At 38.6% G+C, this 24,269-nt stretch overlaps 1 protein-coding gene and 2 long non-coding RNA genes across 4 annotated transcripts; 2 read left to right on the forward strand and 1 right to left on the reverse strand.

Moving 5' to 3' along the window:
- LOC109946998 lies at nt 2,368-4,790 on the forward strand. Of its 2 annotated transcripts, none has more exons than XR_002269997.1 (2): nt 2,368-2,654; nt 3,904-4,750. It is a non-coding gene; the product is annotated as an uncharacterized LOC109946998 (long non-coding RNA). The 2 variants fall into 2 exon arrangements; XR_002269996.1 differs by lacking the exon at nt 2,368-2,654 and adding an exon at nt 3,432-3,796 and having other exon boundaries at nt 3,904-4,790.
- LOC109947026 lies at nt 9,720-12,583 on the reverse strand. The gene is made up of 4 exons (XR_002270036.1): nt 11,106-12,583; nt 10,933-10,990; nt 10,082-10,855; nt 9,720-9,880 (listed from the first exon to the last, which is right to left on the reverse strand). It is a non-coding gene; the product is annotated as an uncharacterized LOC109947026 (long non-coding RNA).
- On the forward strand, nt 14,530-17,334 carry LOC18785230 (protein FAR1-RELATED SEQUENCE 5). Its single transcript, XM_020557207.1, has 3 exons — nt 14,530-14,662; nt 14,766-15,700; nt 15,754-17,334. The coding sequence occupies exons 1-3, from the start codon at nt 14,530-14,532 to the stop codon at nt 17,332-17,334; spliced, it is 2,649 nt and encodes an 882-aa protein (XP_020412796.1).

Below are 24,269 nucleotides of genomic sequence, written 5' to 3' on the forward strand. Positions count from 1 at the left end.
GCGTTGAGAATCTTTTTGGGGGGGGAGCCTGCTCGAATTTGGCGGTGAAAGGTGAGGAGTTTGCTTGGTCTACCTCAATGCATAGTGCGTCTTCGAAATTTCCGCCAATCTTTAAGTCTCGAAGTCGGTTATTCACAAGCTTCTCAACGTCTTCTGCACGCATGGCTAGTCGGTCACGTTGATGACCTTCGCGATTTAGACGATGCTGATTGACTTCGTCATTGGCTTGCGAGGGTCGACCTTCTCGGTTGCGCTGTCTAGGCGGCGTGTTGGTGGACTGCGCTTGCGAAGGATTTCCAATAGCTTGGCGACGAGAGTTGGTTCTTCGAGAGCGAGTAGCGGAGCGCCTTTCTTCACGGTCCTCATTGTGATGATTGTCGAGTTGACCTCCCTGGGGGCCTATCCTTTCGTGAATATTTCTCTGTGAGCGGGCAGCAGAACGCCTTTCTTCTCGATCCTCGTCTCGATGGCCGTCAAGTTGACCTCCCTGGGAGCCTAGCCTTTCATGAACGTCTTCATGCTGGCCCAGGCGGGCATGGATGTCAGGTCTTGGGCCCAGCCTATCGCGCACGTTGGTCCCTAAATTCAATCTGGATGGGAAACTTCGTCTGCTCTGAGTGTGGCTTGCGGATGCTTGCGACATGTCCGCGAGCTGATCTCGTTGTTGCGCATTTCCTTGTCTGCTTACTCCTGCTCGACCTGCTTGGTTCCCACCGAACTGCCTATCGGCGCGTTCGTTTATCCTTCTCTCTTCGCCCTGTTGTCCAAGGCCAAGGTTTTGAGCCAAATTTATTTGATTGAGGAATTGCCTCATCAAATTGTTTTGGTCGTCCATTCTCTGAGTTAGCTGGTCAACTCTCAGATTAAGGTCTACTTGACTTCGTGGATCGGGAGGAGAGAAATGTGTAGAGCCCAATTGCACACGGGCTAGGTTTTCGTTGGATGTGTGCGTGGGAGCATGCGTCGAGCGTGGAGGCAATGGAGGGAATGGTTGAAGTTGCTCCAAGATTGGGCCAAAGTCGACGGTGGTAGTGAGCCCAACTGGATGTGAGGTTCCACCATGCTCAACGGTGGTGCTATGAAGGTGGCTAGGTCCGGCCATGGGGCCTTGAGACGGTACGACGGCGGCGGAGGCCGGTACGGTGGTTCCAGTCACACGGGGTGGCTGTTGAGGGTTCATGGCGGCGAGAGGTGGTGGGGCCGCCATGTCGATCGCGGGATCGTGGGAGGAGTAGCTTTGGGCCGTCACGGATTGAGCCATAGCGGCGGTTTTGCTCCTCGTGCGCTTGCTTCCAACCATGGTTGTTTGGAAGGCTTCGGTGGATTGGAAAATAGGAGGAACGGATTCCTTGAGCACGCGTTGAGTATAACTCGCACTCTCAATGAAAGCACCAAATGTTTGTGCAAATAATCTCACGGGAGAATATTCGCTTCTAGATCCTTTAACCTTCGATCTTCCTTCTCTCTCTTCCTCGATTCCTGTAAAAAAGACTGGAGTAAATAGACCACACCCGGGGGGTGTTGGCCAAAGGCCCTCCGATGCCTAAGTTAGTTCGAGTGTTTGTAGGAAAACAATAGCTAAGCAAAGGGTACGGAGTTTTATGTAGGGTGTAAACCGGGTGGCCGGAGCCATGTGTGGTGGCCGGAGCCGTGAGGAGGAAATATGGAGAGTGGAGAGGGAGAGAGAGCTTCGGGTATTTTTCTCGGGTATAAGGAGTAGGTTTAGATGTACCTTGAATGATGAATGAGGTCGTCTATTTATAGGAGCCTCGGGGCTAGGGTTTCGTAGGAATCGAGTTGGGCCTGATAATATCTGAATTAAATAGACATTATCTCTTAAGAAGATAATATCTGATTTAAATGATATTATCTTCTCTTTATTGTGATAATATCTTAATTAATGATATTATCTCTTTAAATAAAGATAATATCATATTAATTAAGATATTTATCCCAATTAATTAATTAGCCAGATAAACTGATTTAATTAATTAATTAAAGAGATAATCTTCTTTTCCACGTGGCGTGCCCTGATTGGAGACGAAAATATATGCTCCCACACTAGTGTTCATCTCTCTTTTGTCCAAAAATTTCTACTGTCTTAGTCCCAATGTTTTGACCCGAAAATTCTGTGGTGCCTTGGCTGTATCTGTACAGCCACTTATCCAAGGGTTGAGTTTGCATTTCAAAAATAGATGGTTGAGATACATCGGCTGTATAGGTACAGCCGCTCACATGATAGGCACGTGATGTTTTTTAAAAACAATAGGAACCGGCTGTTTTGGGTAACAGGTTAAAAGAAGGAAAACAAAACCACGCGCTCGTTCTTCAACTTGCTCTGAACTGTTGCTCGTCCTACTCCTCTGTATTGTGAAGCTGGATAGTCTCGACGGCGCAAACCGGTGGCAGAGGACGGGTCGGACTCGCTTGAATCGTCTCAAAGCTGCATCGGCCTTTCGGACCTGCGATCGTTGTGTCGTCGTGTGAAGATGCGTTAGAGTTGTTGGGTGGTGCTGCGTTCACGGCAGCAGCGGCGGCGGAGCTGATATTGTTGGGAAACGTCATCGTCGTGGAGGCTTCGACTTCGCCTTCGGCGTTCGTACAAAACGTCATCTACTCAACAAGATTGCCATCTTCTCCAATTCCTATTGCCCGTATGTTATTATCTCTCTATTGCTTGTTCATTTTGGCTTTTGTGATAAATTTAAGGTATTGGGATTGGAAATTCATAAAGCAATCAAATGGAATTTGAGAATTGTGAGTTGGTCAATTTGATAATTATGAGAAATATTTGGAGTGTTCATGTTGAGGAAAATATGAATCCATCATCTCAAATGGGACCTTTTTACTAATTTATAGATTACTTTTCATTTTCATGGATTTATTGCATTGTTTTCTAATTCTGGGAAATAAATTGCTGCGTTTCATCTACTAAATCTTCAGCTTTCTGTTATTGAAATAGTTCGCAAGTTGAGTAGAAATGTTTAGAAAAAGAACTCTGTGCATGCCTGTGTGTGAATTTAAGTAATGTTGAAATGAGAGATTGTGTGCTGTTTTTGGATTCTTCTTTGAGGGTCTCTTGCTTGGTGAGAATTGTAGAGACAGAGAAAGGGAAAGTGGGTAGACAGAGCCAAACTCTCACCCAGAAGCAGCTCCTCATCACTTTCACGTGGTACAACAAAATTTCAGGCCAAAGCTTGACCATCAACGTTGGGGACAAAGACAATACCCCATCACCATTCAAATTCAATTTCAATTCACATGCATCTGGCTGGGAGATTTTAGTTCACACGCATCTGGCTTCTCTTCGTTGTTGTTTCTTTGTTTTTTCTCTCTTATTTTTTAATTTATTTAGAGCACAAGTTTGGGTTTTGTAAATTTTTCTTCCTTCAAATTTTCCCTTGTCCTTTTTTTAAAATAAAAATTAATATGAGGTTCTCTAATCTATTAAATTAGATTTTTTTAATCGTAGCGTAAGATTTCATTTTATTGTAAAAAAAATTCATTCATCTTAGTCATCAAAGAAAATAGAGCATTGAGTTACCAGTTAGAGAAGAAGAAAGAGAAGAAGAAGAAGAAGAAGATGAAAAGAGAGGTTGTGGTGAGGTTCAATCAGGGGTTTGGGTTTAATGGTGGTGGAGGTGGTGGTGGGAAAGATGACGGAGCTACTGCTAGAGGCAGCTTGGTTGGATTTTGGATGCAATTGTTTCCATTTGGGTACTCTCTTTCATTTAGCAACTGATTTGGGGTTCTTCTCACAAATCTTAGTTCCTTTACATTTCTGAAAAAAAAACAGGTAGTTTTATACTATTTTTGTTTCTAATATAATCATTTTTATTTTTGACTCTGACATCAGCATGTAGGATTATATCTCTAATGAAATTGATGCCTTTCCACATCCAGCTCCTTGCAGTGCTTGTAGCAATTGTTGGTGTGGGTGCTTTTCTGTGGTGGGCAAGGCAGGATATGGTTCAAGACAGTGTAAGGCTACTTCTATTTTTTCTCTTGCTCACTTCTTAAAGCTCATAGTTTTCTTCAACTGTGGTATCAAACATCTATTGTTGCCTAGTTAAAACACAACCCAAGTTGTTGAGTGCCTTAAGTTCCATGCTCTCAATTTAATTTCCATGTTGGCACCTACAAGTGACTGGTAAAACCTTTTTAATTATTTATGTCAGGTTCAATTATTTTTTAAAAATATATTAGGTCTTACATGATGTTTTGGCATTTGTGGACGGTTAATTTATCAATCTACAGATCTTCTAGTGGATAGTGTACCGTGTACCGAAACGCTCTATGATTTTCTTTTATTTGGAGTTGACAATTAAGTAATGTTGGTGTGCTCTTGATTTCAAAAAACTGTATCACAGGTGGTATATAAACAGGTAATCTGGATTGGTGTTGGATAGTTTCCATGGATAGGCATGTAGAAATCTATTGTGTTATAATGAGTTCATGCTTTCCCATGTGAGATGTATCAGATAAATGCATGATATGTATAGGATGCTTGGAAAGGGTTTAAGTACGCAAGTGATACTCTTTCATGTAACAATTCACGAACGCTTCATCCACATCTTGTAATCAAGTAATGTCAGAGTAACATCATGAGGGTGATTTTCAATTGTGAAGTTTTATTTATTTCTTACTCTGATGTCTTCTGCTTTTAATGAACAACAACCATTGTTCCCATAAAGTGCCATATAGTGAGGACTTGAGAAAATGGTTATGCGCCATATGTTGTTCCCATAAAGTGCCATATAGTAAGGATGGATTTCCCATAAAGGTTTTCTTATACTGTGTTGCTCGTGATCTTCTAATTGCTCGTGATCTTCTAAGTGCTAGATAACTTAGTTCATTTTGAGTAGTTTTAGTTTTAAATGTAATTTTTATTGTGATTTAAATATCATGTTACAATGGATAGATTTGCAGGTTGTATGTAATTATATTTATTTTAATTAGTTTGCAATTTCAATTTTCAATTTATTTTTTAATATTTATTTTATTATTAGGTTTAGCTTGGTTTTGCTACTGAATGAGTTATGAAGCTTTGCAGAAGTGAATTAACATAAATTAACCAATGCCCCATTGGTTATGTTGGTTGTTGATTGATTACAAACAAAACAGATGGAGGAAAGGGTAATTGTACACCGCTGTCTAGTTTTTGTATCATGGGACGTGCAATTGCGCAGTCTCTTTAAAGCCTAAACTTGAATAAAATTATTTTTAATGACTTTTGTAAACCAGGATATGCAATTGCATACCATTTATGCAATAGTTGACCCTATATATGCAATTATTATCATTTGTACAAACAAATTTCACTCTCGTGCTTTCTCGAAGTAGACAAACTAGTGTAGATTTAATAAGCAAGTGAAACTTTTTCAGGTTTTTGGAACTCAAATGGTTTTCAGGTTCTTATACTCGAGATCGATATTTTAATCATTACCCTTAACATGGATAGTGATGAATCCACTTTCTGCTAGACCTGGCAAATGGATTTGGGATCATGTTCGTGTTAACCCGTTAATTTAATGGGTTGACACGACACGACCCGTTAAGCTAACAGGTGAGAAATACCAGACCCAAACACAATCCGTTAAGAATAAACTAGGAAATATATATATATATATCCCAAAACGAGTTAGCAACCCCCTATCTCTGCCCTTTTTCTCCCAATTTTCATCTTTCATAAACACCATCCAAAAATCTACAAGTTCAGGATTAGTCTTGCATAATGATAAAACAAGAGAAGCAAAATGTTGGTTGATTAGATTATTTATATATAATTAAAAAAAAATAAAGGGAGGGAGAGAAGAAGAGAAGAAAAAAATGGAGAGAAAAGAAAGAGATGGAGAGAATAAGAAGAAGAAGAAGAAGAAGAAGAAAAGGGAGAGAAGAAGAGAAGAAAAAAAATGGAGGGGAGAGATGGACAATTTCCGAAAGGGGAGAAGAACAGGAAAAAAGTGAGAGATTGAGGGATGTAGAGAAGAGAAAAAAAGAGAGGGGGAGATGAGAAAGTCGACGAAGAGAGGAAGTGGAATGAAGGAAAAATAATATTAGAGAGAGAGAGAGAGAGAGAAGGAAAATAAGAAAGAATTTTATTTTATTTTTTTAAAAAGGCATGATGTTGGGGATATGAGATATTTAAAAAATATATATTTTAAAAAAATACAGAATTACTCTCCTTAACGGGTGGATGCAATATTCGCAAATTGACCCGACATGACTCGTTAGCTTAATGGGTTCACTCGTTTTTAACCCGACCCATTAAGTTCAACCCAAATATTGATAATTTGATGCGAATTCGTGTCATGTTAACGGGTCGTGTGCAATATTGCCCCGTCTAATTTCTGCACCTCACAAAGGTAAGGTCAAGGATTAAAATATCGGTCGTGCAGATAATATAGGGCCTCCAATTTATGGAAATTTCGAGGAATATATCGTTATCGTTATAGGTATCGGGAAAAAATCAACAAAAATGACAAATATAAGCATTGAAATACGTAATTTTGGTGTAAAATGTTCATAAATGTTATGTGTACATTATCAATGATTGTATTAAAAATTAGGATTAACCGAACTAGTAGGCAGGGGCGGCCCTGGCATGATGCAAGTGGTGCCACTGCATAGGGCTCCTAATTTTTTAGGACCTCCGAATTTCTTTTACTTTATATAATATATATTAATATTATAACAACTGTATATATACTCCAACGTGCCGCACATTGACACAAAATTTTATTTAGTGGATTTGGTTTCTAGTGCATATCCTTTGGTACAAGGTCTAGGTTTGAGTCTTAGTTATGTGAATATATTTGTAATTTTATTCTCTTTTTATTATAAGAACAAAATTTTAAATAGTTTTAAAAAGAAGCACGTGAAAAATATAAGGGGATAGATCCAATTAAACTAACAATAGTATATATCACACCCATACGTTTTTTCCTTAAAAAATAATAATAATAATTTCTTCAACTCAAAACAAAACACCCATTCATGTCTTCTTCTTTCTCGTCAACTTTTATTTTCTGAACGAATGCACTCCCTGCGTTCACTTGAACAAATAGCCCCTTTGTTTGGAAAACTAAGTTAGTAGGGTCCATTTTCCAGGGGAACAGGTAAATTTACTTAACAAAGGCACTCTTTGCATTCGAGTGAATAAATATCCAGTTTATTTGAAAAAGTAAGTCAGTGGGGTACATTTTTTCAGGGAACGGACAACTTTACTCAACAAACGCAACCCCTGCGTTCGCGTGAACAAATAGCATGTTTGTTTGAAGAAGTAAGTTAGTTGAGCCCTTTTTTTGGAGAACAGACAACTTTTCTCAACGAACGCAACCCCTGCGTTACCGTGAACAAATGACATGTTTGTTCGAAAAAATAAGTTAGTTGGACCCATTTTTCTGGAGAATAGGCAGCTTTACTCAACGAACGCAAACCATTGCGTTCGCATGAACAAATAGCCCATTTGTTTGAAAAAGTAAGTTCATTTGGTCCATTTTTCCGGAGAACGGGCAACTTTACTCAACGAACGCAACCCCAGCGTTCACGTGAACAAATAACCCGTTTGTTTGAAAAAGTAAGTTAGTTGAGTCCTTTTTTTGGGGAACAGACAACTTTTCTCAACGAACGCAACCCCTGCGTTACTGTGAACAAATGGCATGTTTGTTTGAAAAAGTAAGTTAGTTGGACCCATTTTTCTGGAGAATAGGCAGTTTTACTCAACGAACGCAAACCATTGCGTTCGCATGAACAAATAGCCAATTTGTTTGAAAAAGTAAGTTCATTTGGCCCATTTTTCCGAAGAACGGGCAACTTTACTCAACGAACGCAACCCCAACGTTCCAGTGAACAAATAACCCGTTTGTTTGAAAAAGTAAGTTAGTTGGGCCCATTTTTCAGGGGAATGGGCAACTTTACCCAACAAACGCAACCTCTACGTTTACGTGAACAAATAGCCCGTTTGTTTGAAAAATTAAGTTAGTTTGGCCAATTTTTCCGGGGAACGGGCAACTTTTCTTAACAAATGCAACCCCTACGTTTGCATGAACAAATAGCCCATTTGTTTGAAAAAGTAAGTTAGTTGGGCCCATTTTTTCAGGAAACGGACAAGTTTACTCAACGAACGCAACCCATTGCGTTCGCATGAACAAAAAGCCAGTTTGTTTGAAAAAGTAAGTTAGTTGGGCCAATTTTTCCGGAGAAGGAGCAACTTTATTCAACAAACGCAACCCCTGCGTTTACATGAACAACTAGCCCGTTTGTTTGAAAAAGTAAGTTAGTTTTGCCCTTTTTTTCGGGGAACGAGCAACTTTACTCAACGAACACAACTCCTGCGTTTACGTGAACAAATAGCCCGTTTGTTTGAAAAAGTAAGTTAGTTGGGTCCAATTTCACGAGGAATGGCCAATTTTAATCAACGAATGCACCCCTTACTTCCTCGAAGTAAAATACCTTGTTTGTTGAGTAAATCATGGAGTTTGTTGGGTAATGTGGTCAATGGGCAACATCATTTACCCGACGAACGAGTCACTTAGCTTTCGTTAGGTAGGTTTGTTGGCATAAATTACTCAATATAACTTTCGTGATTTACTACTAATTTAACCCAATGAACTATTGGGAATAAAATTGAACTTTGTTGATTGTCTCCAATTATTACAACATTGTTAATTGAAAAAAATCAATAATATCAAACATATGATTGTTGATACAAATATAAATTTAAAAACTTTCAACAAAAATTATTACTTAATGGTCGATTGATTAAGCCACATTGAATTGACGAAAAAGAAAATTGGACTCTTTCGATTATGATCAATGCCCAATTGATAATATATGATCATGAATGTTTATGACATGAAGTGAAAGTATGAGAAGTCTTCTTATATCGAGTCTCATTGCATAGCCCTGATACGAACCATATATCCAAGTATTATTGTGCTATTATGATTTTAGACTAAATATCATATTTGAAAACAACGATTTTACCCATAAATGATGGTGAAATATCCAGAAAAGAAAGCAACATCACATGTTTGGCTTTATGGCATATATTTAACATCCCTTCATATTATCTTATTTTACATAATTCAATTATGTTTAACGTATGAAATGACCCATTTTCCCTCATATTTAATGACAGATTGGACGAAATGTTAGGTAATTAAACGGCAGGGAAGATATTGGCGATAAAGACAAATTCATATCCTTAATTTTATAAGAAAATGTCATGAGATAAATTGAAAATTGGGTACAAGTTCAAGGACTAAATCAACAATTTAGCCATGTTTAATGGTTTTTGGGCATATATCGCATATTTGATAGCACATGTGTGCAATTCTCAGTTTATAATATGCATATGCATAAACCTGTATGCAATTTCGTAGCATCTATGTGCAATTCTCATTTTACAATATGCAATTGCATATATATGTATGCAATTTCGTAATGTCTGTTTGCAATTCTTAGTTTACAATATGCAATTGCATTCCGCCCTTCTTTTGGTTTTTAACTTTGTTGTTTTTACCAGAAGGCTCATTGGATCACACTCTTATAATGTATGCAAAGATCACCAAATTTCCTCTTATAATGTATTTGCATGACAATACGGATAATCTACTACTACCTAAAAGCTATAGAAAATTAAATGTCATATAATCTATTTTCTCTAACCAAGACTCCATGTCACATAAATAAGAAATAAGATCTCAAAAAAGAAACAGAAGCAAAGAAAACACTTTACCTAAAATATTTTGTAATACGTTTAGCTCAATTTTAACTTGTAGAGTACACAAATGTTAGCCCCTAAATATTAGGCTCTCAGAAGAAGGTGAGAATCTCACCAAGTATGCATGAAAAGTCCAAGTGAGCATACCCCTTCCTGCAAATGCGAGGGAGGTAGAGAGAGATTATTTAAACACTGTGATGGTATCTCAAAACATATATTTCAGTGTAACAAAAATGCACTTTTCTTAATTGCTCTTTTCCTGAATCATTAGCCAGAGCCACCAATATATAGCAGTTATGGCAATCATAGCAACCAATACCAATCATGAGCATCACATTTGAACCATACACTTACAGATTTAGCAATACAATCTTTGAAATGGTAATGGCAACCCAAGACACTGAGCTCTATCCCGGATATACGAACAGCAGCCATTGTGTTAGGAAGCTCTTCCCTCATAACATCCATTAGCTTTTCAAGTGATTGAGTTGGTCTCTTGAAAGCCCTTGAAAAAACCACATTGGGAATTCACCTTCCTAAAAACGATTTCTTGACTGGCAATGTTAATTAAAATCATGGAGTATTGAAGATTACAAACCAGAAGCCTGGTGATTGCATAGCAAAAGAGCCACGTCATAGAAACTACTTCCTACTAGGGAAAACCAAAAACAAAATTTGACTCAATAGCAGAAACATACCACCAATTTAGGTAATTCTTTCAAAAAAATGTAGCTGAGATTGTTGGGTTTTGCTTTCAGAATACCCTGAAGAAAAACCCACTTTAAAGAATCTAATTTCCAAAGCATATTAAGCTTCAATTAGAAACAGAACTGTGCATCCAAAACCTGGGTTTAGGGAGAGAGAGAGTATGAAAACATGAGTTTACGATAACTTACATAACTCTATACCTTTTTCATGATGAGCTTTCACTTACAAAAACATTTCAATTTAGACATGTGAAAACTCTAAAATTGGGTTCCCAAATTAAATTTCTTTGTTTTGTCATATAATTCACACTATTAACAAGAAAGATTACGCAAGCAGTCAATTGGAGTTTTCCCTTTCGTACCAATTTCCTTCGGCACTACATTCGCCAACTGCTGCCATTTTTTGCATTCCGGAAGTTACCTGCAAAATGTTTATAATTAAAACCAAATTGGGAAGAAGCTAAAAATACACACTGAGAAATGACAACAATTTGTAACCTGTGGCCTAAAGGAGGAGTTGGAAAACATTGAATTTTCCACTCTCAAGTTGCACCCTCTGCAGCCAAACAGATAAGAAGGATCAATGCACAAATTGAGAATTGGAGTTTCGTATGCATTTAGTTTTATTTTTGCCCAATTATTTCACACACAGAGAGAGAGAGAGACATTACACGGGAAGCAGGTGAGAAAGTGAAGCCTAGTGTGTGCAGGAAGCCATCATTGTGCATTGGCCTCTGCGTTATCCTCCACTTCGATCTTAGGTTTAGAGTTTTGGCAGTTCTTGTATAAATTGATAGTACCTGCCTTCTACTTTAACTCAATATCTCAAGAGCAATGATATTATTTCTTTCACAAAGAAAAAGATACAATTTCTCAACTAACTCCCTCAAATACAGACTCACTTAGTTAATATAGAGTTAACCTAACCAACTGTCAACTAAGCATAGCCTAACTAATGGTTAACAACTAACCTAGTTCCAGCTTATATAGAGATTCCTATCTACCCTCCCCACAAAAACAATCCTTGTCCTCAAGGATGAAATTCTGGAATTCGAACCAACAAGTTGCTGCCATTTCAGTGATGGATGTGTGCCATTGAACTCATATTGTTGTAGCAATATATCAATTGGTTGGCTTGAACAAGGCCACCATCAGAGCATGCAATTACAGAGATGCTGAACCAAACAATACTCATGGTCTCACTGCTGCTGGATTGGCAGCCCACCCACATAAAACTCCCCAATTATTGGAAAGCTCACTAACACATCAATGGCTCCAAGTCCTTTGGAATGAGCCCTGGGAGAAAGAAGTAAAGCTCTCAATGACTCAAGCTCATAGCCATAAACCTTGCAGAAATTTTCTTCTTTTCCAGTATGCCCATTATCAACTTCAAATCCATCACCTTGGCCACGTATGCCCAGAAGGTAGCCAACATCAAAATCAAGAATGCAATTACCCAACGGAAGAGTAAAAACAGTGTGGACACAATCATAATCCTGGACCCTAACCATTTGAATAGTGCCAAACCAATGAAATTTCGAGAACTACCAGAATCAAGGAAAATGACAACTGAACAATTCTTGATAAAGCCCTGTATAACCTTGAGCAATTTTAGATTTGGCGTAGAGGCTTCTTGAACAGGAACAAAACGAAGCAAGTACAAGTCCTGGCGAAGCTCTCTGTCATCAACCCTCCAATGAAGCAACTCGTGAGAAACTCACCACCACCATCGTCTCGAATGCCCATATGGTAGCCAAGATCAAAATCAAGAAGTGCAGTACCGCCATTGCATACCCAACATGAGTGTGACATTTCAGCAAACAAATGGAGAGCATGTGGTGATCTGCCAGATGTATCAACCCCAAAACCCAATTGCTTCCAAGCTTCTTGATAAAGATTCTTCAAAGACAAAAACCGAGTAATCTTCTGAATTGAACCGATGGAAAAAGAAGACAACTAAGCAGGCAAACCTTGCGTGGATGGTGATTCCGGAATCGGCGATGTCCGATGACTGTTGCATCTCGGCGTCGGCAGAGGTGAGACTCCCAGATTCTGATTTGGGGACACAGATGAGGATTGGATTTCCAAGAGAGAGATCGATCGCAGAGATAAGCAGCTCCAGTGCACGTGAGGGCTTCCGCGCTTTCGTTGAAGCTTTTTACTTGTTTTCTCAGTCACGTGTATGTCACGTGATATTTAATAACAACAGGCACAACAAGTCTTCCGGTCATTCAATCTTAGCCCTTCATTTTTAAAATGCAATACTGGCCTTTGGATTACTGGCTGCACCGGTACAGCTGATGCACCACCGAATTTTCGTTGCAGCTAAGTCACACGTGACTCTTATAAGGGCTAACAGAACCAGACGCATGCTGTGGAGGTGGAAGACGACGCTCGCTCCAAGTTTTCTCTCTAAATCGAATCGTAAGAGCCTCCAGCTCTTTTCTCTGCTTGCCTAAATCCAATCATAGGCGCCCCCAAATCCTCTCTCTGCTTGCCCATCAAATGCTCTCCCTGCTTGCCCACCAAATCCTCTCCCTACTTGCCCAAATTCATCCTGTGTTGGCCAAAATGCATCTACAGAAAAAGCTAATGCTCACCGAATCGAGGTCGTCACGAGAAAACTGAAGACAAAGCTGGCGACTCTGCCTAAGCGAGGTCCTCAACTCTTCTCTCTGCTTGCCCAAAACTGATCTGCAGAGAGGTAATCGTTGCGAAATTGAAGATGGGTCCAGCCTCCATGATGTAATGGTCACCAAATTGAGTGGAATTTAGTTTGATTTGTTGGAATTGTGTGAACGACGACATTTGAGTTGGTGGAGAAAGGAAGTGTAAAGAGGATGCGTTGAAAATTTGGAAACATCAAGTAAGAGTTCAAAAAACCCTCTTTTTCTGGTTTATGAGTTGAATGTATTTTGGGTAATGAGTTCATGCAGTTTAGGAGTTCAATATATTTTGAGTAATGAGTTTATGCAATTGAATGTTTTTAGCTTCGTGTTTACGCTCTGAAGAGTTTGCCAACAGTCGAGCAACATTTGCATTGCAGGCATGCAATTGCATGTTGGTGATGCAATGCAAGAGTGATTCTGCGCAAACGAAAATAAGAAAAATGGATCATATTTTACTGTACATGCATAATTAGACATAATTTGTACTATAAATCGAAGGGCTCAATTATTTGAAATACAGAGTATGACAAACGGTAAGGGGCAATAATCCGAACATATTATACTACAAAAGGACCAATTATTCGAAAATACTTAGTAATAGAAATTGTCATCTAATACAAATAACATTCAAAAATATTCCCAATTTCGTAAACCATAATGTGGTTAATTCTCTGTGGTGCATCAGCTGTACCAGTACAGCCAGCTATCCAACGGCTGAGTTTTCATGTTAAAAAAGGATGGCTGAGATTGAATGACTTGGTGACCTGTTGAGGCTTTTGTTATTCAACACGTGAGTGGCATGTGAGGAAAGAGAAAGGCAGATTTGGAAGATGAAGAAGACGCGCAGAGAAGGCGGGTTTGGAGGATGAAGAAGACGCACGCTCTCCTCTCTGGTTGCCCAAATCGAAAATCGTAAGAGCCCATCCAATTCTTAGCGCCTCCAGGAACTCTTCTTTTTGCTTGCCCAAATCCAATCCTTAGCGCCTCCACGAACTCCTCTCTTCTTGCCCACTGTCTCTGCTTGGCTGCGAACTCTTGTCTCTGCTTCACAAGGAACTCTTCCTCTCACTTGCCCAAATTCATCCTAAGTGCGTCCAACTCTTGTCTGTGCTTGGCAAAACGCAGCTGCAAGAAGGTAATGCTCACCGAATTGAGGTCCTCAAGTCTTCTCTCTGCTTGCCCAAAACTCATATGCAGATACCAAATTGATGGTGGGTCCAACCTCCATGATGAAATGGTCACCAAATTGGAGGTATTTAATTAATTTAATTTGTTTTGTTGGCATTGTCTGATATAGAATTTCAATGTCGCAGGGGAATGAATTTGTAATAACAATGTGGTTGTAAAGATTTCGAAGATCCTTGGCTGTTAACGACGACATTTGAGTTGGTGCCAAAAGGAAGTGTAAGGAGAGGCCTTTGAAAGTATGGAAACATCAAGTAAGATTTCAAAGAACCCTCTTTCTGGTTTAGGACTTGAATGTGATTTGGGTAATGAGTTGATGCAATTGCATGTTTTTGGTTGCAAAACAGTTATACGTGGTGCAATTATTGACCTGAGTATGTGCAATTGCATGAGATTATTGATTTGTGTTTTTTTAAAGAGAAAGTATGTTAGCACATAGAGTATAAGGTAATTTCAGTTTGAAATTATGTTTCTCAGGCATGAAGGGGTCTGGTAAGATGGACAAGGGTCTAGAGACATCAAATGGTGGTTGTAGTGATTCAGGGTATCTGGGTGGTTGTGAAAGGTCGAGTCATAGGGCACCGACAACAGAGACTGGGCATATGTCGGTCCAACATATGGTTAGTCAAAGCAGTGATGATAATGATGTTGACATGATTGCACCGAGGAAAGAATATGTTATGGGAAAAGAGTTTAAAACGATAGAATTAGCAGAAGAATATTATATGAGTTATGCAAAGGGCATTGGATTTAGCGTGAGAAAAGACAAATTGGTGCGAAATGCGAAAGGGAAAATATGTAGGAGACGGTGGTGTTGTTCTAAAGAAGGTTTGAGAAATGAGAAGTTTAATGATCGATCAGATAGGATTCGACCACCAAAGCCAATTACAAGAGAGAATTGTTCTGCCCATTTTTGGGTGGGTTATGAGAAGAAACGTGACGTTTACGTCGTTACAAATTTTGAACCACATCACAATCATCAACTAGTTACTCCACTTGAATCACCATATCTCCGATGTAACCGTGTTGTTCGAAATTCTGATTTAGCACAAGCAGTGGGAATGCGAAGAGCATTGGTTAGAACATGTCAAACATATGAGTATATGGTCGACCAATGTGGCGGGTATTTAAATGTTGGTTTTCAAATAAAGGATCTGTACAATAAGTTGGATGCATCACGGAGGGAAATTTTGCTCGACGGTGACACAGAAGCTGCACTATCTTACTTGAAAGCGAAAGGAGCAATGGATCCAGAATTCTTTTGTAAGTTCAGTGTTGACGAGGAAAATAGGCTTGGTAATTTGTTTTGGAGGGACTCCACTTCACTTTTGGATTACATTGCCTATGGGGACGTCCTCATATTTGACAGCACGTACAAAACAAATGTTTATGACAAGCCCCTAGTGTTGTTTGTTGGTTCGAACAACTACCGTTCTACTGTAATGTTTGGTTGGCATTATTGCAGGACGAGACATTTGAAACTTACAAGTGGTTATTAGAAACATTCATGGCATCCATGAAAGATAAGAAGCCAATATCAATATTGACGGATGGCGATGAGGCAATGCGTAAAGCCATTGATGATGTGTTTCCCATGTCTAACCATCGGTTGTGCTCATGGCATGTGTCAAGGAATGCACAAAATAACTTGAAGGATGATGAATTGGTAAGAAATTTTCAGGCATGTATTTGGGAACCATTTGCATTGGACGAGTTTGAGAAGAAATGGGAGGTTCTAAGGGAAAGAGTGAGTACTCCGAAACAAAAAGAATGGTTGGAAATGATGTATGCAAAAAGTGACTCATGGGCTGAATCATGTTTGAGAGGAAAGTTTTTCGGTGGTATGTGCACCACTCAACGTGTGGAGTCTATGAACAAGTATGTGAAAGATTACTTGAGGAAAGGTGTGAAGTTGCTTGAATGTATTCTAGCAATTGATAGAGCTATGTTACGTCTTAGGAATACCACGGCAAAGGATGGTTTCAATGCAAAGTACTCAACACCAGTCCTTAAAACCGCATTGACAAAACTCGAGCAACAAGCTTCTTTGATTTACACGCATAGATGCTTTGTATTGGTTCGTCAGGAGATCGAATCTTGTTCAGCACTCATCCATGATAATGTGATGCATAATTTTGGAGGTCGTGTATACGTATTGTCAAAATATGGTGAACCGCTTAATAAATGGACTTGTGTTTACCACGGTGGGGAACAGATACGGATACAGTGTGGATGTCGGAAATATGAAAGTGAAGAGATCCCGTGTTGCCACCTGTTTTATGTAATGAAGTGCGAGCACCTTACGAAAATTCCTCCAGCACTCATAATGAAGAGATGGACAAAGAGTGCCCAAACTGATACATGTAGGGAATTTATCAGCAAAGGCGAAGACACTACCAAGGAAGTTGTAGAAATGGCGAGGTATGGAAGTTTAAGTGCTATGTCAAACAAAGTTTGTTTTTATGCATCAAAGAGTGCAAATGGTTATGCCATGTTGACGAATGAGTTTAGTAGATGGGAGGGAATTTGTGAAGGCTTACGGCAAAAGGAAGAAGAGACGAGTCTGAAATTGGGTAGCGCTGAACAATGTCCTTCAAATATTGTGAAAGATCCAAATATCGTTAAGACAAAAGGCAGTCAAGCAAGGCAGGGTGGAACGCGCAAGCGTCGACAATGTCAATTGTGTCGCGGATATGGACATACAAAGCGTAATTGCTCTCAAAGAAACTTGCATCCAAGTAGAAATGCAGGTGTGAATATCCCATCAGGTACTGAAAGCTATCAGTATAGTTCTGATAAAGGGCCGTCCCCGGACATTAGCTACAGTTATCCTAGTCAAACGATTTCTCAATGTAGAAGCAACAATGTGGTTGATTTCTCTGGTTCTGATAGTTTTTCTACTGCAGACCCAACCGGTTCTACCCCTAACAGTGACGATGGTTTCTCATTCGACAATGGTGAACCTAATTCCCTATGTACTAGTTCAACCCAAAACAATTGTAGTTTTGGAACTTGGTTTACATGTAAAAATTCACATGAAATGTAGATTCAGTAATAGACAAGATGCTTTCATATGATTGATATCTTATTGTTTTATGTATGTAATGTTAAGAAACGATTTTATGACTTGTAGGGGGTGCTTGAACGGAAGTTTTATGTAGGACGCGGTGATCCAAACCACATTGCCTAAGGGTAAGGGGCTATTATTTGAACATATTAGAATCAATAAAGACTAATTATCTGAAAATACTTGGTATTACAAATTTTTGGCCTCAAAGTGCGCATTATATTCCAAAATATAGGCAATTTCGTAAACGATAATTGCTTAATCCTAATTTCTTTGCTATATACATTCATTAGCTTCGCGTTTACAGTTTGAACAGTTTTGCCCACAGCAGGTCAGCATTTGCATTAGAAACATGCAATTGCAAGATGGTGATGCAATGCAAGGGTGGCTGTGGCCAAACCCCTAATAAGGAAAAATGGATCATATTTTTTCCTTCTTGCAAATGTCACCTACTTTTTGAATGTTATATTGAAGGGCGACATGAACCGAAATACAGAGCATGGTAAGAATCTGGGGCAATAAGTCCTTCAATTATATTACAAAATAGACCAATTATAAAAATCACGTACTAATGGACATTGTCATGTACCACAAATGAATTTCCAAAATATCCCGACTTTTGTATAACACAATGTGATTAACTCTAATATTGAAAAATAAAATTTCGGTCATAATAAAGTATTGGCTTCGTTTTCTTTGTCTTTGCGCCATACATTAATTAGGTTTGCGTTTTTAACGTATGTTTAGTTTGCACACAGCCGGTTTCAATTTGCATTTCACATATGCAATTGCATGACGGTTATGCAATGCAAGGGCGGCTGTGCGCAAACCCCTAATCAGGAAAAATGAATCATATTTTTTTGTACATGCATAATTAGACCTATTTTTTTGAACTATCAATCGAAGTACACAGCATGAAAAACGGTAAGGGGCAATAAGCCGAACATTCTTTCAGTACAACAACGATTAATTCTCGAAATTACGTAGTAATGGACATTCTAATGTAGCACAAATGATTTTCCAAAAGATCCCGATTTTCGTATAACACAATGTGATTAACCATAATATTGAATAATACACATATGGTCTTAATAAAGTATTTACTTTGTTGTCTTTGTCTTTGTGCTAATACATTTAGGGTTGGCCTTGCGTTTTTCAGGTATGTTTAGTTTGCACACAGCCGGTTTCAATTTGCATTTAACACATGCAATTGCATGACGGTGATGCAATGCAAGGGTGGCTGTGCGCAAACCCCTACAAACGAAAAATGGAACTCCATATTTTTTTGTACATCCACAATTACACCCACAACTCATATAGACAATGACATCTCCAAAATGACAGCAATGACAGCCAAAGGAAAAAAATGACAGCCAAACCAGCAATCTATCTTCACAGCCGCAGCTCTTAATTTCTATATTAAGTTTGACCTAGCTTATTCCAAACCAGCAAATACATCTCAAAAATGACAGCAAATACATCTCGAAAAAAAATGACAGCCAAACCACCAAATACATCTCGAAAAAAAATGCAGGCCTTTCTAGGAACGAACCCTTCTCTAAGGCAAAACAATGTTTTTATAAATCTTCAAATAGATTCATGGGATTTGCCAAATCAGACCCTTTAGATTTATAATGATGACAGATGGAATGGTGATTGACAACAATATATGTATACTTCCCTTGGAACTCAGAACAAGCCAATTCAGTGAAAGTTCACAAGATATGATTCGTTTACTTTATCCTTAAAGCCTTACAAGGAGTACAATGAAAAATAACTTTGTTCCTTCCTTAACAAAAAGAACAAGGAGAAAAAGCTAATAATAAGGTCTCCTGCATCCTTCCCCCCACCTTTCTCAAATGGGCAAGAAATGAAAAAGGCAACACAAAAGGTGAAGTTTTTTGTTTGAATGAACAGAAAAGTGGGAATTTTTTTCAAGACAACCAAAACTCAAGAAACTGAGATTCAGAGTTTCAGGAATCAGGACCCATCAAGTTTTTTTCAGAGTGTTTATCTCTCTTTCTCTAGCTAAAGCCACAAGATTTGAAAAAAGCATGAAACATAAATGGGTCTGAAAAATAAAGGACACCCCATCTCAGAGAACCCAATAAAAGAAAGAAAGAGAGTGAGTGAGTCAAAAAGCCAAAGAGAAATACAAACAAATGAAAAGCTTTTATCACAGAGAGGTAAATGCTTTTATCACAGAGGTGGAGTTTGAATGCGTATGAAATTATGAAATGGACCCATTAATTAAGATAGATAGAGTAAGAAGAGCCACACAACAAAAAGAGCAAACACACATAGTAGAGATAGAAAGAGAGGGAAATACAAGCACACACAAATAACTGGGATATGCAAATTAGAAGATCAAAACGTGCACCAACATTCAGATACGCGGACTCACAAAATAAAGTCTGCAATAACTGAGTATCTCAGAACAAGGCAATGAAGTCTGCAATAATCACTCTTGTTCTTCATTACTTTCAACACAAAAATACCCACATTGACACCCAGTTACGAGCACAACGCGAAGCTTACCGTTAACCAAGCTCAGGCCTCCGAGTGTATGTGGTGTTGGGGTTGAACTCCGTCTGGGTCCGCTCATCCGAGTGGTTGGGGTCGGAGTTGGGACGGATCTGGGTGAGGATCCGATTGTCTCTTCGACGAAGCTGCAGCGGATGGTGATTTTGATTTTGTTGAAGGTTTTCTAGATCTGGCACCCTCACACAGATGAACCCACACGTCTATGCTCTGAAAGCTAGCCAAGGCTCTTGAGTTCTTGCTAGAGATGACAAGGGGTGAGGGTGGAGATGGATGGGTTGAAACTGAGTGCAATAAAAAAAAACGTCTTTTGTTATTTTCGTACAATCTGAGCTGGGAATGGCCAAAGGCGAAGCCTTTCGGCTCTGGACTCGGGCTAGGAGAAGGGAATCCAATATTTTTTTCAAATCCCAGATGCAGCAGCCACCCCAGGTTATATTGTAGTTGTCGCTCATATTTGACGCAAGTGTGGACGTGGTTGAGTTGGTCAGCGCTCTTCACATCCCAGCTGCAGGTCATGCCTTCGAATCACCGCAGCGTCACCTCCACATCCCTGGTGTGTTCCTTTTTTTTTTTTATTCTTTTGTATTTCGTTTTTTTTTTATGATTTTTTTTTCTCTTTTACTTTTTTCTGTTTATGTTTTATGTTCTTTTCTTTTTTCTTTTTTTTAATTTTTTTTCTCTCCTAATTACTTCTTTAGTTGTTTCTGTTTGGGCCCAAATTCGGCACGCCCAAAGCCCTAAAAATAGGCCCAGAATAAAATTGCTTGCCCAGCCCAAAGACTTGAGAAAAACAAAAATATGATCTAGGCAGATTGGGCTTCACACCAAGAATGTTGAAAACAAGGCCTCAAAGCCTCAGCCCAATGAGGAAACTGACGAGATGGGCTTCAAAAGATCAGCCCATAAATTTTGATTGGGTTCAAACCCAAGGGATCAAAAGACACACTCACGTGATTGTCACGTGATTGTCTCAACGTTGAAAAGTCAGCAATTCCAACTAAGTTTAAAATACGAAGGGGACACTTCTGAAACACTGCCGACAGAAGATCAAAAAACCCAGCTGTGTTCGAGATTTTACTCCGAGTCAATATACCATCTCCCAAGGAATTCACAGGCCACGCTTCCTAAGCTAAAGCAGAAAAAGGAACTGTTCAAGAAATACAAAAGGGAAGAACCAAACCGCCATAAAAAGCCCACACAGACAATGACATCGATCGAATTAGAGAGGTGCCACCCAGGAAACCAGGGAAGAAACTGCTTTAGGAGGTGACTGCGTGGAGTTTGTCTGCCCTGACTGATAAAGATCTTTTTACTTTACGTTGTAAGAGATCTTTTGTGCCGCCCATTATTTTAACATCACAGGTCTCTTATAAAAGACGAAGGCAGGCAAGGAAGCAAGGACATCAACACAACAATATCAAAAACACACACTCAACTCATCAACAAATGAGAAAACAGCTTTAGATCAGAATTCCAAAGTTCAGACTTTGAAAATAAGTCTTCTGAAAACGAGATCCCTCTCGTTACAAATTTGGTTCAGCAAAAGCCAAGACAAACACAGTTTGAGTTTTCACAAATATGAAAACCTCAACAAATTTTATAGCATAGTTCCAGCCTGCTAAATCCTCAAGAACAGCCACTTCTGTCCCTTCAAACTGAAGAAGCTGCAGTTCTGCCCGCTCAAAAGTCTCCCAAGGCTTGAAGTAGATTGAAGCTCTGCCAAAATTGAACTTTGGTATCGATTTACAGCTGAAGCCAAGCAGCTAAAGTTGTTGACAGTACAGTACAACATAGACAGGTCCAGTCCAGCTCGGATCAGAAGTTTCTACTCAGGCAGAAATGGGTTTTCAGCCATCTTTTTGCCTTTCTAGAGTTGTTTTCCCCCTGCTTAATTTTGTAAAAGGCAGTTCTGCCTGAAACAGTGCTTTATTATTATCTATTCTGGCCAGAACAACCATTTTGATACTGAGATAAATCGTGAAAGTCCTCACCAGTCTGAGGCAAGAAAAGAACTTACTTGGGAGATATTCCTCACCCAAATTCACAATCGTTTGTTTTAGAAGTCAGTAACTTGAGGCGCAAGTTATCCACTCTAAAAATAAGTCTGCTAGAATTTACATTGCTAGCAGTGGCACGCTCGCACACCAAAGAAAGCTGACTTGTCGACCAACCAGTGGTCTCCAAGCCAGTGGGGAACTTCGCCCTTCCACCTCAAGAGTGGAACACACAAAACGGGTGAACAGTTTCCTTTGTTTATTTTCCACACCTTGAGGACAAAGTGTGCTTTAAGTTTGGAGGTGGGAAAGTAAATTTTATATTTTGCATTTTTTGAGTCTTGTTTAAAAATTTTCGTGTTTAAGTTAATATCCATAGATAATTTTAAACGTTACAACAAATGGACATGGTGAAAATAATCCCACAGTAGAGTCTTTTCTATTTATTGTTGCTTAGACACTAATTCATGAATTATACTTTGAAATTTGCACATCACACCAACATGGTTTTTGGGGAGTGAGTTTGGAATACTTACTTTTTGTCCAAGTGTGTTTTAATTTCTGTTCAATATAAATAAAGTTAGTATGTGTTATAAAGTAATAATTGCCTCACTCGAAGCTTTGCTAGTAACCGGGCCAGTCCTGCCTAATCAGCAGTGATTCTCGAGACAAACGGTAGAGTTTTGGCATGAGGCAGGGTGGTTAGTTAGTTGGGCTTTAAGCTTAAAATGATATTGGGTTTGGGCTTTGTGGTTCAAATTCAAGGGTTTACGGTTTAGGGTTTACGGTTGATGGTATACAATTTACGGTTAAAATTGAATTGAGTTTGGGCGATATTATTCAAATTCAAGTGTTTAGGGTTTAGAGTTTGTGGTTTATGCATAAAAGTTAAAATTTAAATGGGTTGGACGTTACGGTAAAAATTTAATTGGGTTTATGCAATTCAGTGTTAAAAGTCAAGGGTTTAGGCTTTACGGTTACAATTTAGGGTTGGGCTTTATGGTTAACACTGAAATGGGTTTGGGCTTTAGGGTTTAAAGTATAGTTTATGTTTATAATTATATTGGATTCAGGTTATAGACTATTCGTAAGCTTAGGTTTTAATAATTTTAACTGTTTCAAGTCGTATGTAATTGTTATATATAATTTTGAAAAGTAGCGATACTTTTACAAATAGTTACAATTTCGAATGTCCATTAATTAGGAAAATTAAGTTTTGGACTTTATTGTTTAAAAAACAATCTCGGAAATGTTTTTTGCAACCAAAAAGAAGGTTATTTGAGGGAAATATTTGTTGTAATTTTCAAATGTTGAGATAAATAAGTTTTGAAGGAGTTTATTCCGAATGGACAATTTAACCTCCTAAATGTTTATGTAAAACAACCTCTCATGTCCAACCAAATGAAGAGCATATGTACACACTTGTTGTTAAAATGTTAACTCGCAATTGTACGGGCCAATTAGTAGTATAGCAAGACAAGAACGAGGTCGTACCCACGAGGACTGAGAAGTTAAAATTAGTTATGTACTTAGATTACCAAATTCAAGAAAGTAGGAGGTTAAGTCTAAAATAGAATTTAAAGCAAGAATGATTGTAATTGTTGAACAAATGAGGCAAAACGAAATTTCAAACAAAAGCAAAGTGAACAAATGTAACAAAGAGTACTTTTGTAGGCTGGAAAACAGATTGGGAGACTAGGGCATTCGATTCACCATAACAATTCAATTCTGGGTTATAAGGAGTCAAGTGACAAGTCTCATTCGGATTCAAAGATTGATTCTAGCTAAAGTATGATTAGGCCATGGTGTCTGGTCCTAACCTTGTGCTCCTAATTCCCTAACTTGATCATTTGTTGTCTAATCTAAATTAAGCATTAGGAACCCATTAAGCATAGAAGAACAATTTAAACAACCAAGCATGTATCTAATCCCTGTTGTCGAATGTCCATACATACTTTTCTTATTCATAGTTCAATTCAAATCAAAGCATGGTGTCTACTCTTGATTCAAACCAAGGTAGCTAATATACAAGTTCCTAATGGTGATCAATCATCCAAACAAGCATATTAACTGATAAGCATAAAGAATAGGAATATGAATCATGAATCAAACTTGAAACTCAAAACTTCAACTTATAAACCCAGAATATTCATGTTAGGTTACATCATAGCCCTAGTTATGAATTTAGCTACTCATAATGGAAATGAAACTTAAGCAAAAATGAGAAAACATATTGAATGCAATAAGAGTAGAGAAACCCAATTCTGAAGTTGCTTGTGGTTTCCAAGGCTTCTCCAGGTGCTTCTCCGCGTCTAATGCTACTCCAAGAACTTTCTCATGTCTAGAGTATGGCAACTAAAGAGGTGATTTGTGATG

This window comes from Prunus persica, chromosome G2, assembly GCF_000346465.2.
Source record: "Prunus persica cultivar Lovell chromosome G2, Prunus_persica_NCBIv2, whole genome shotgun sequence".
Taxonomy (NCBI): domain Eukaryota; kingdom Viridiplantae; phylum Streptophyta; class Magnoliopsida; order Rosales; family Rosaceae; genus Prunus; species Prunus persica.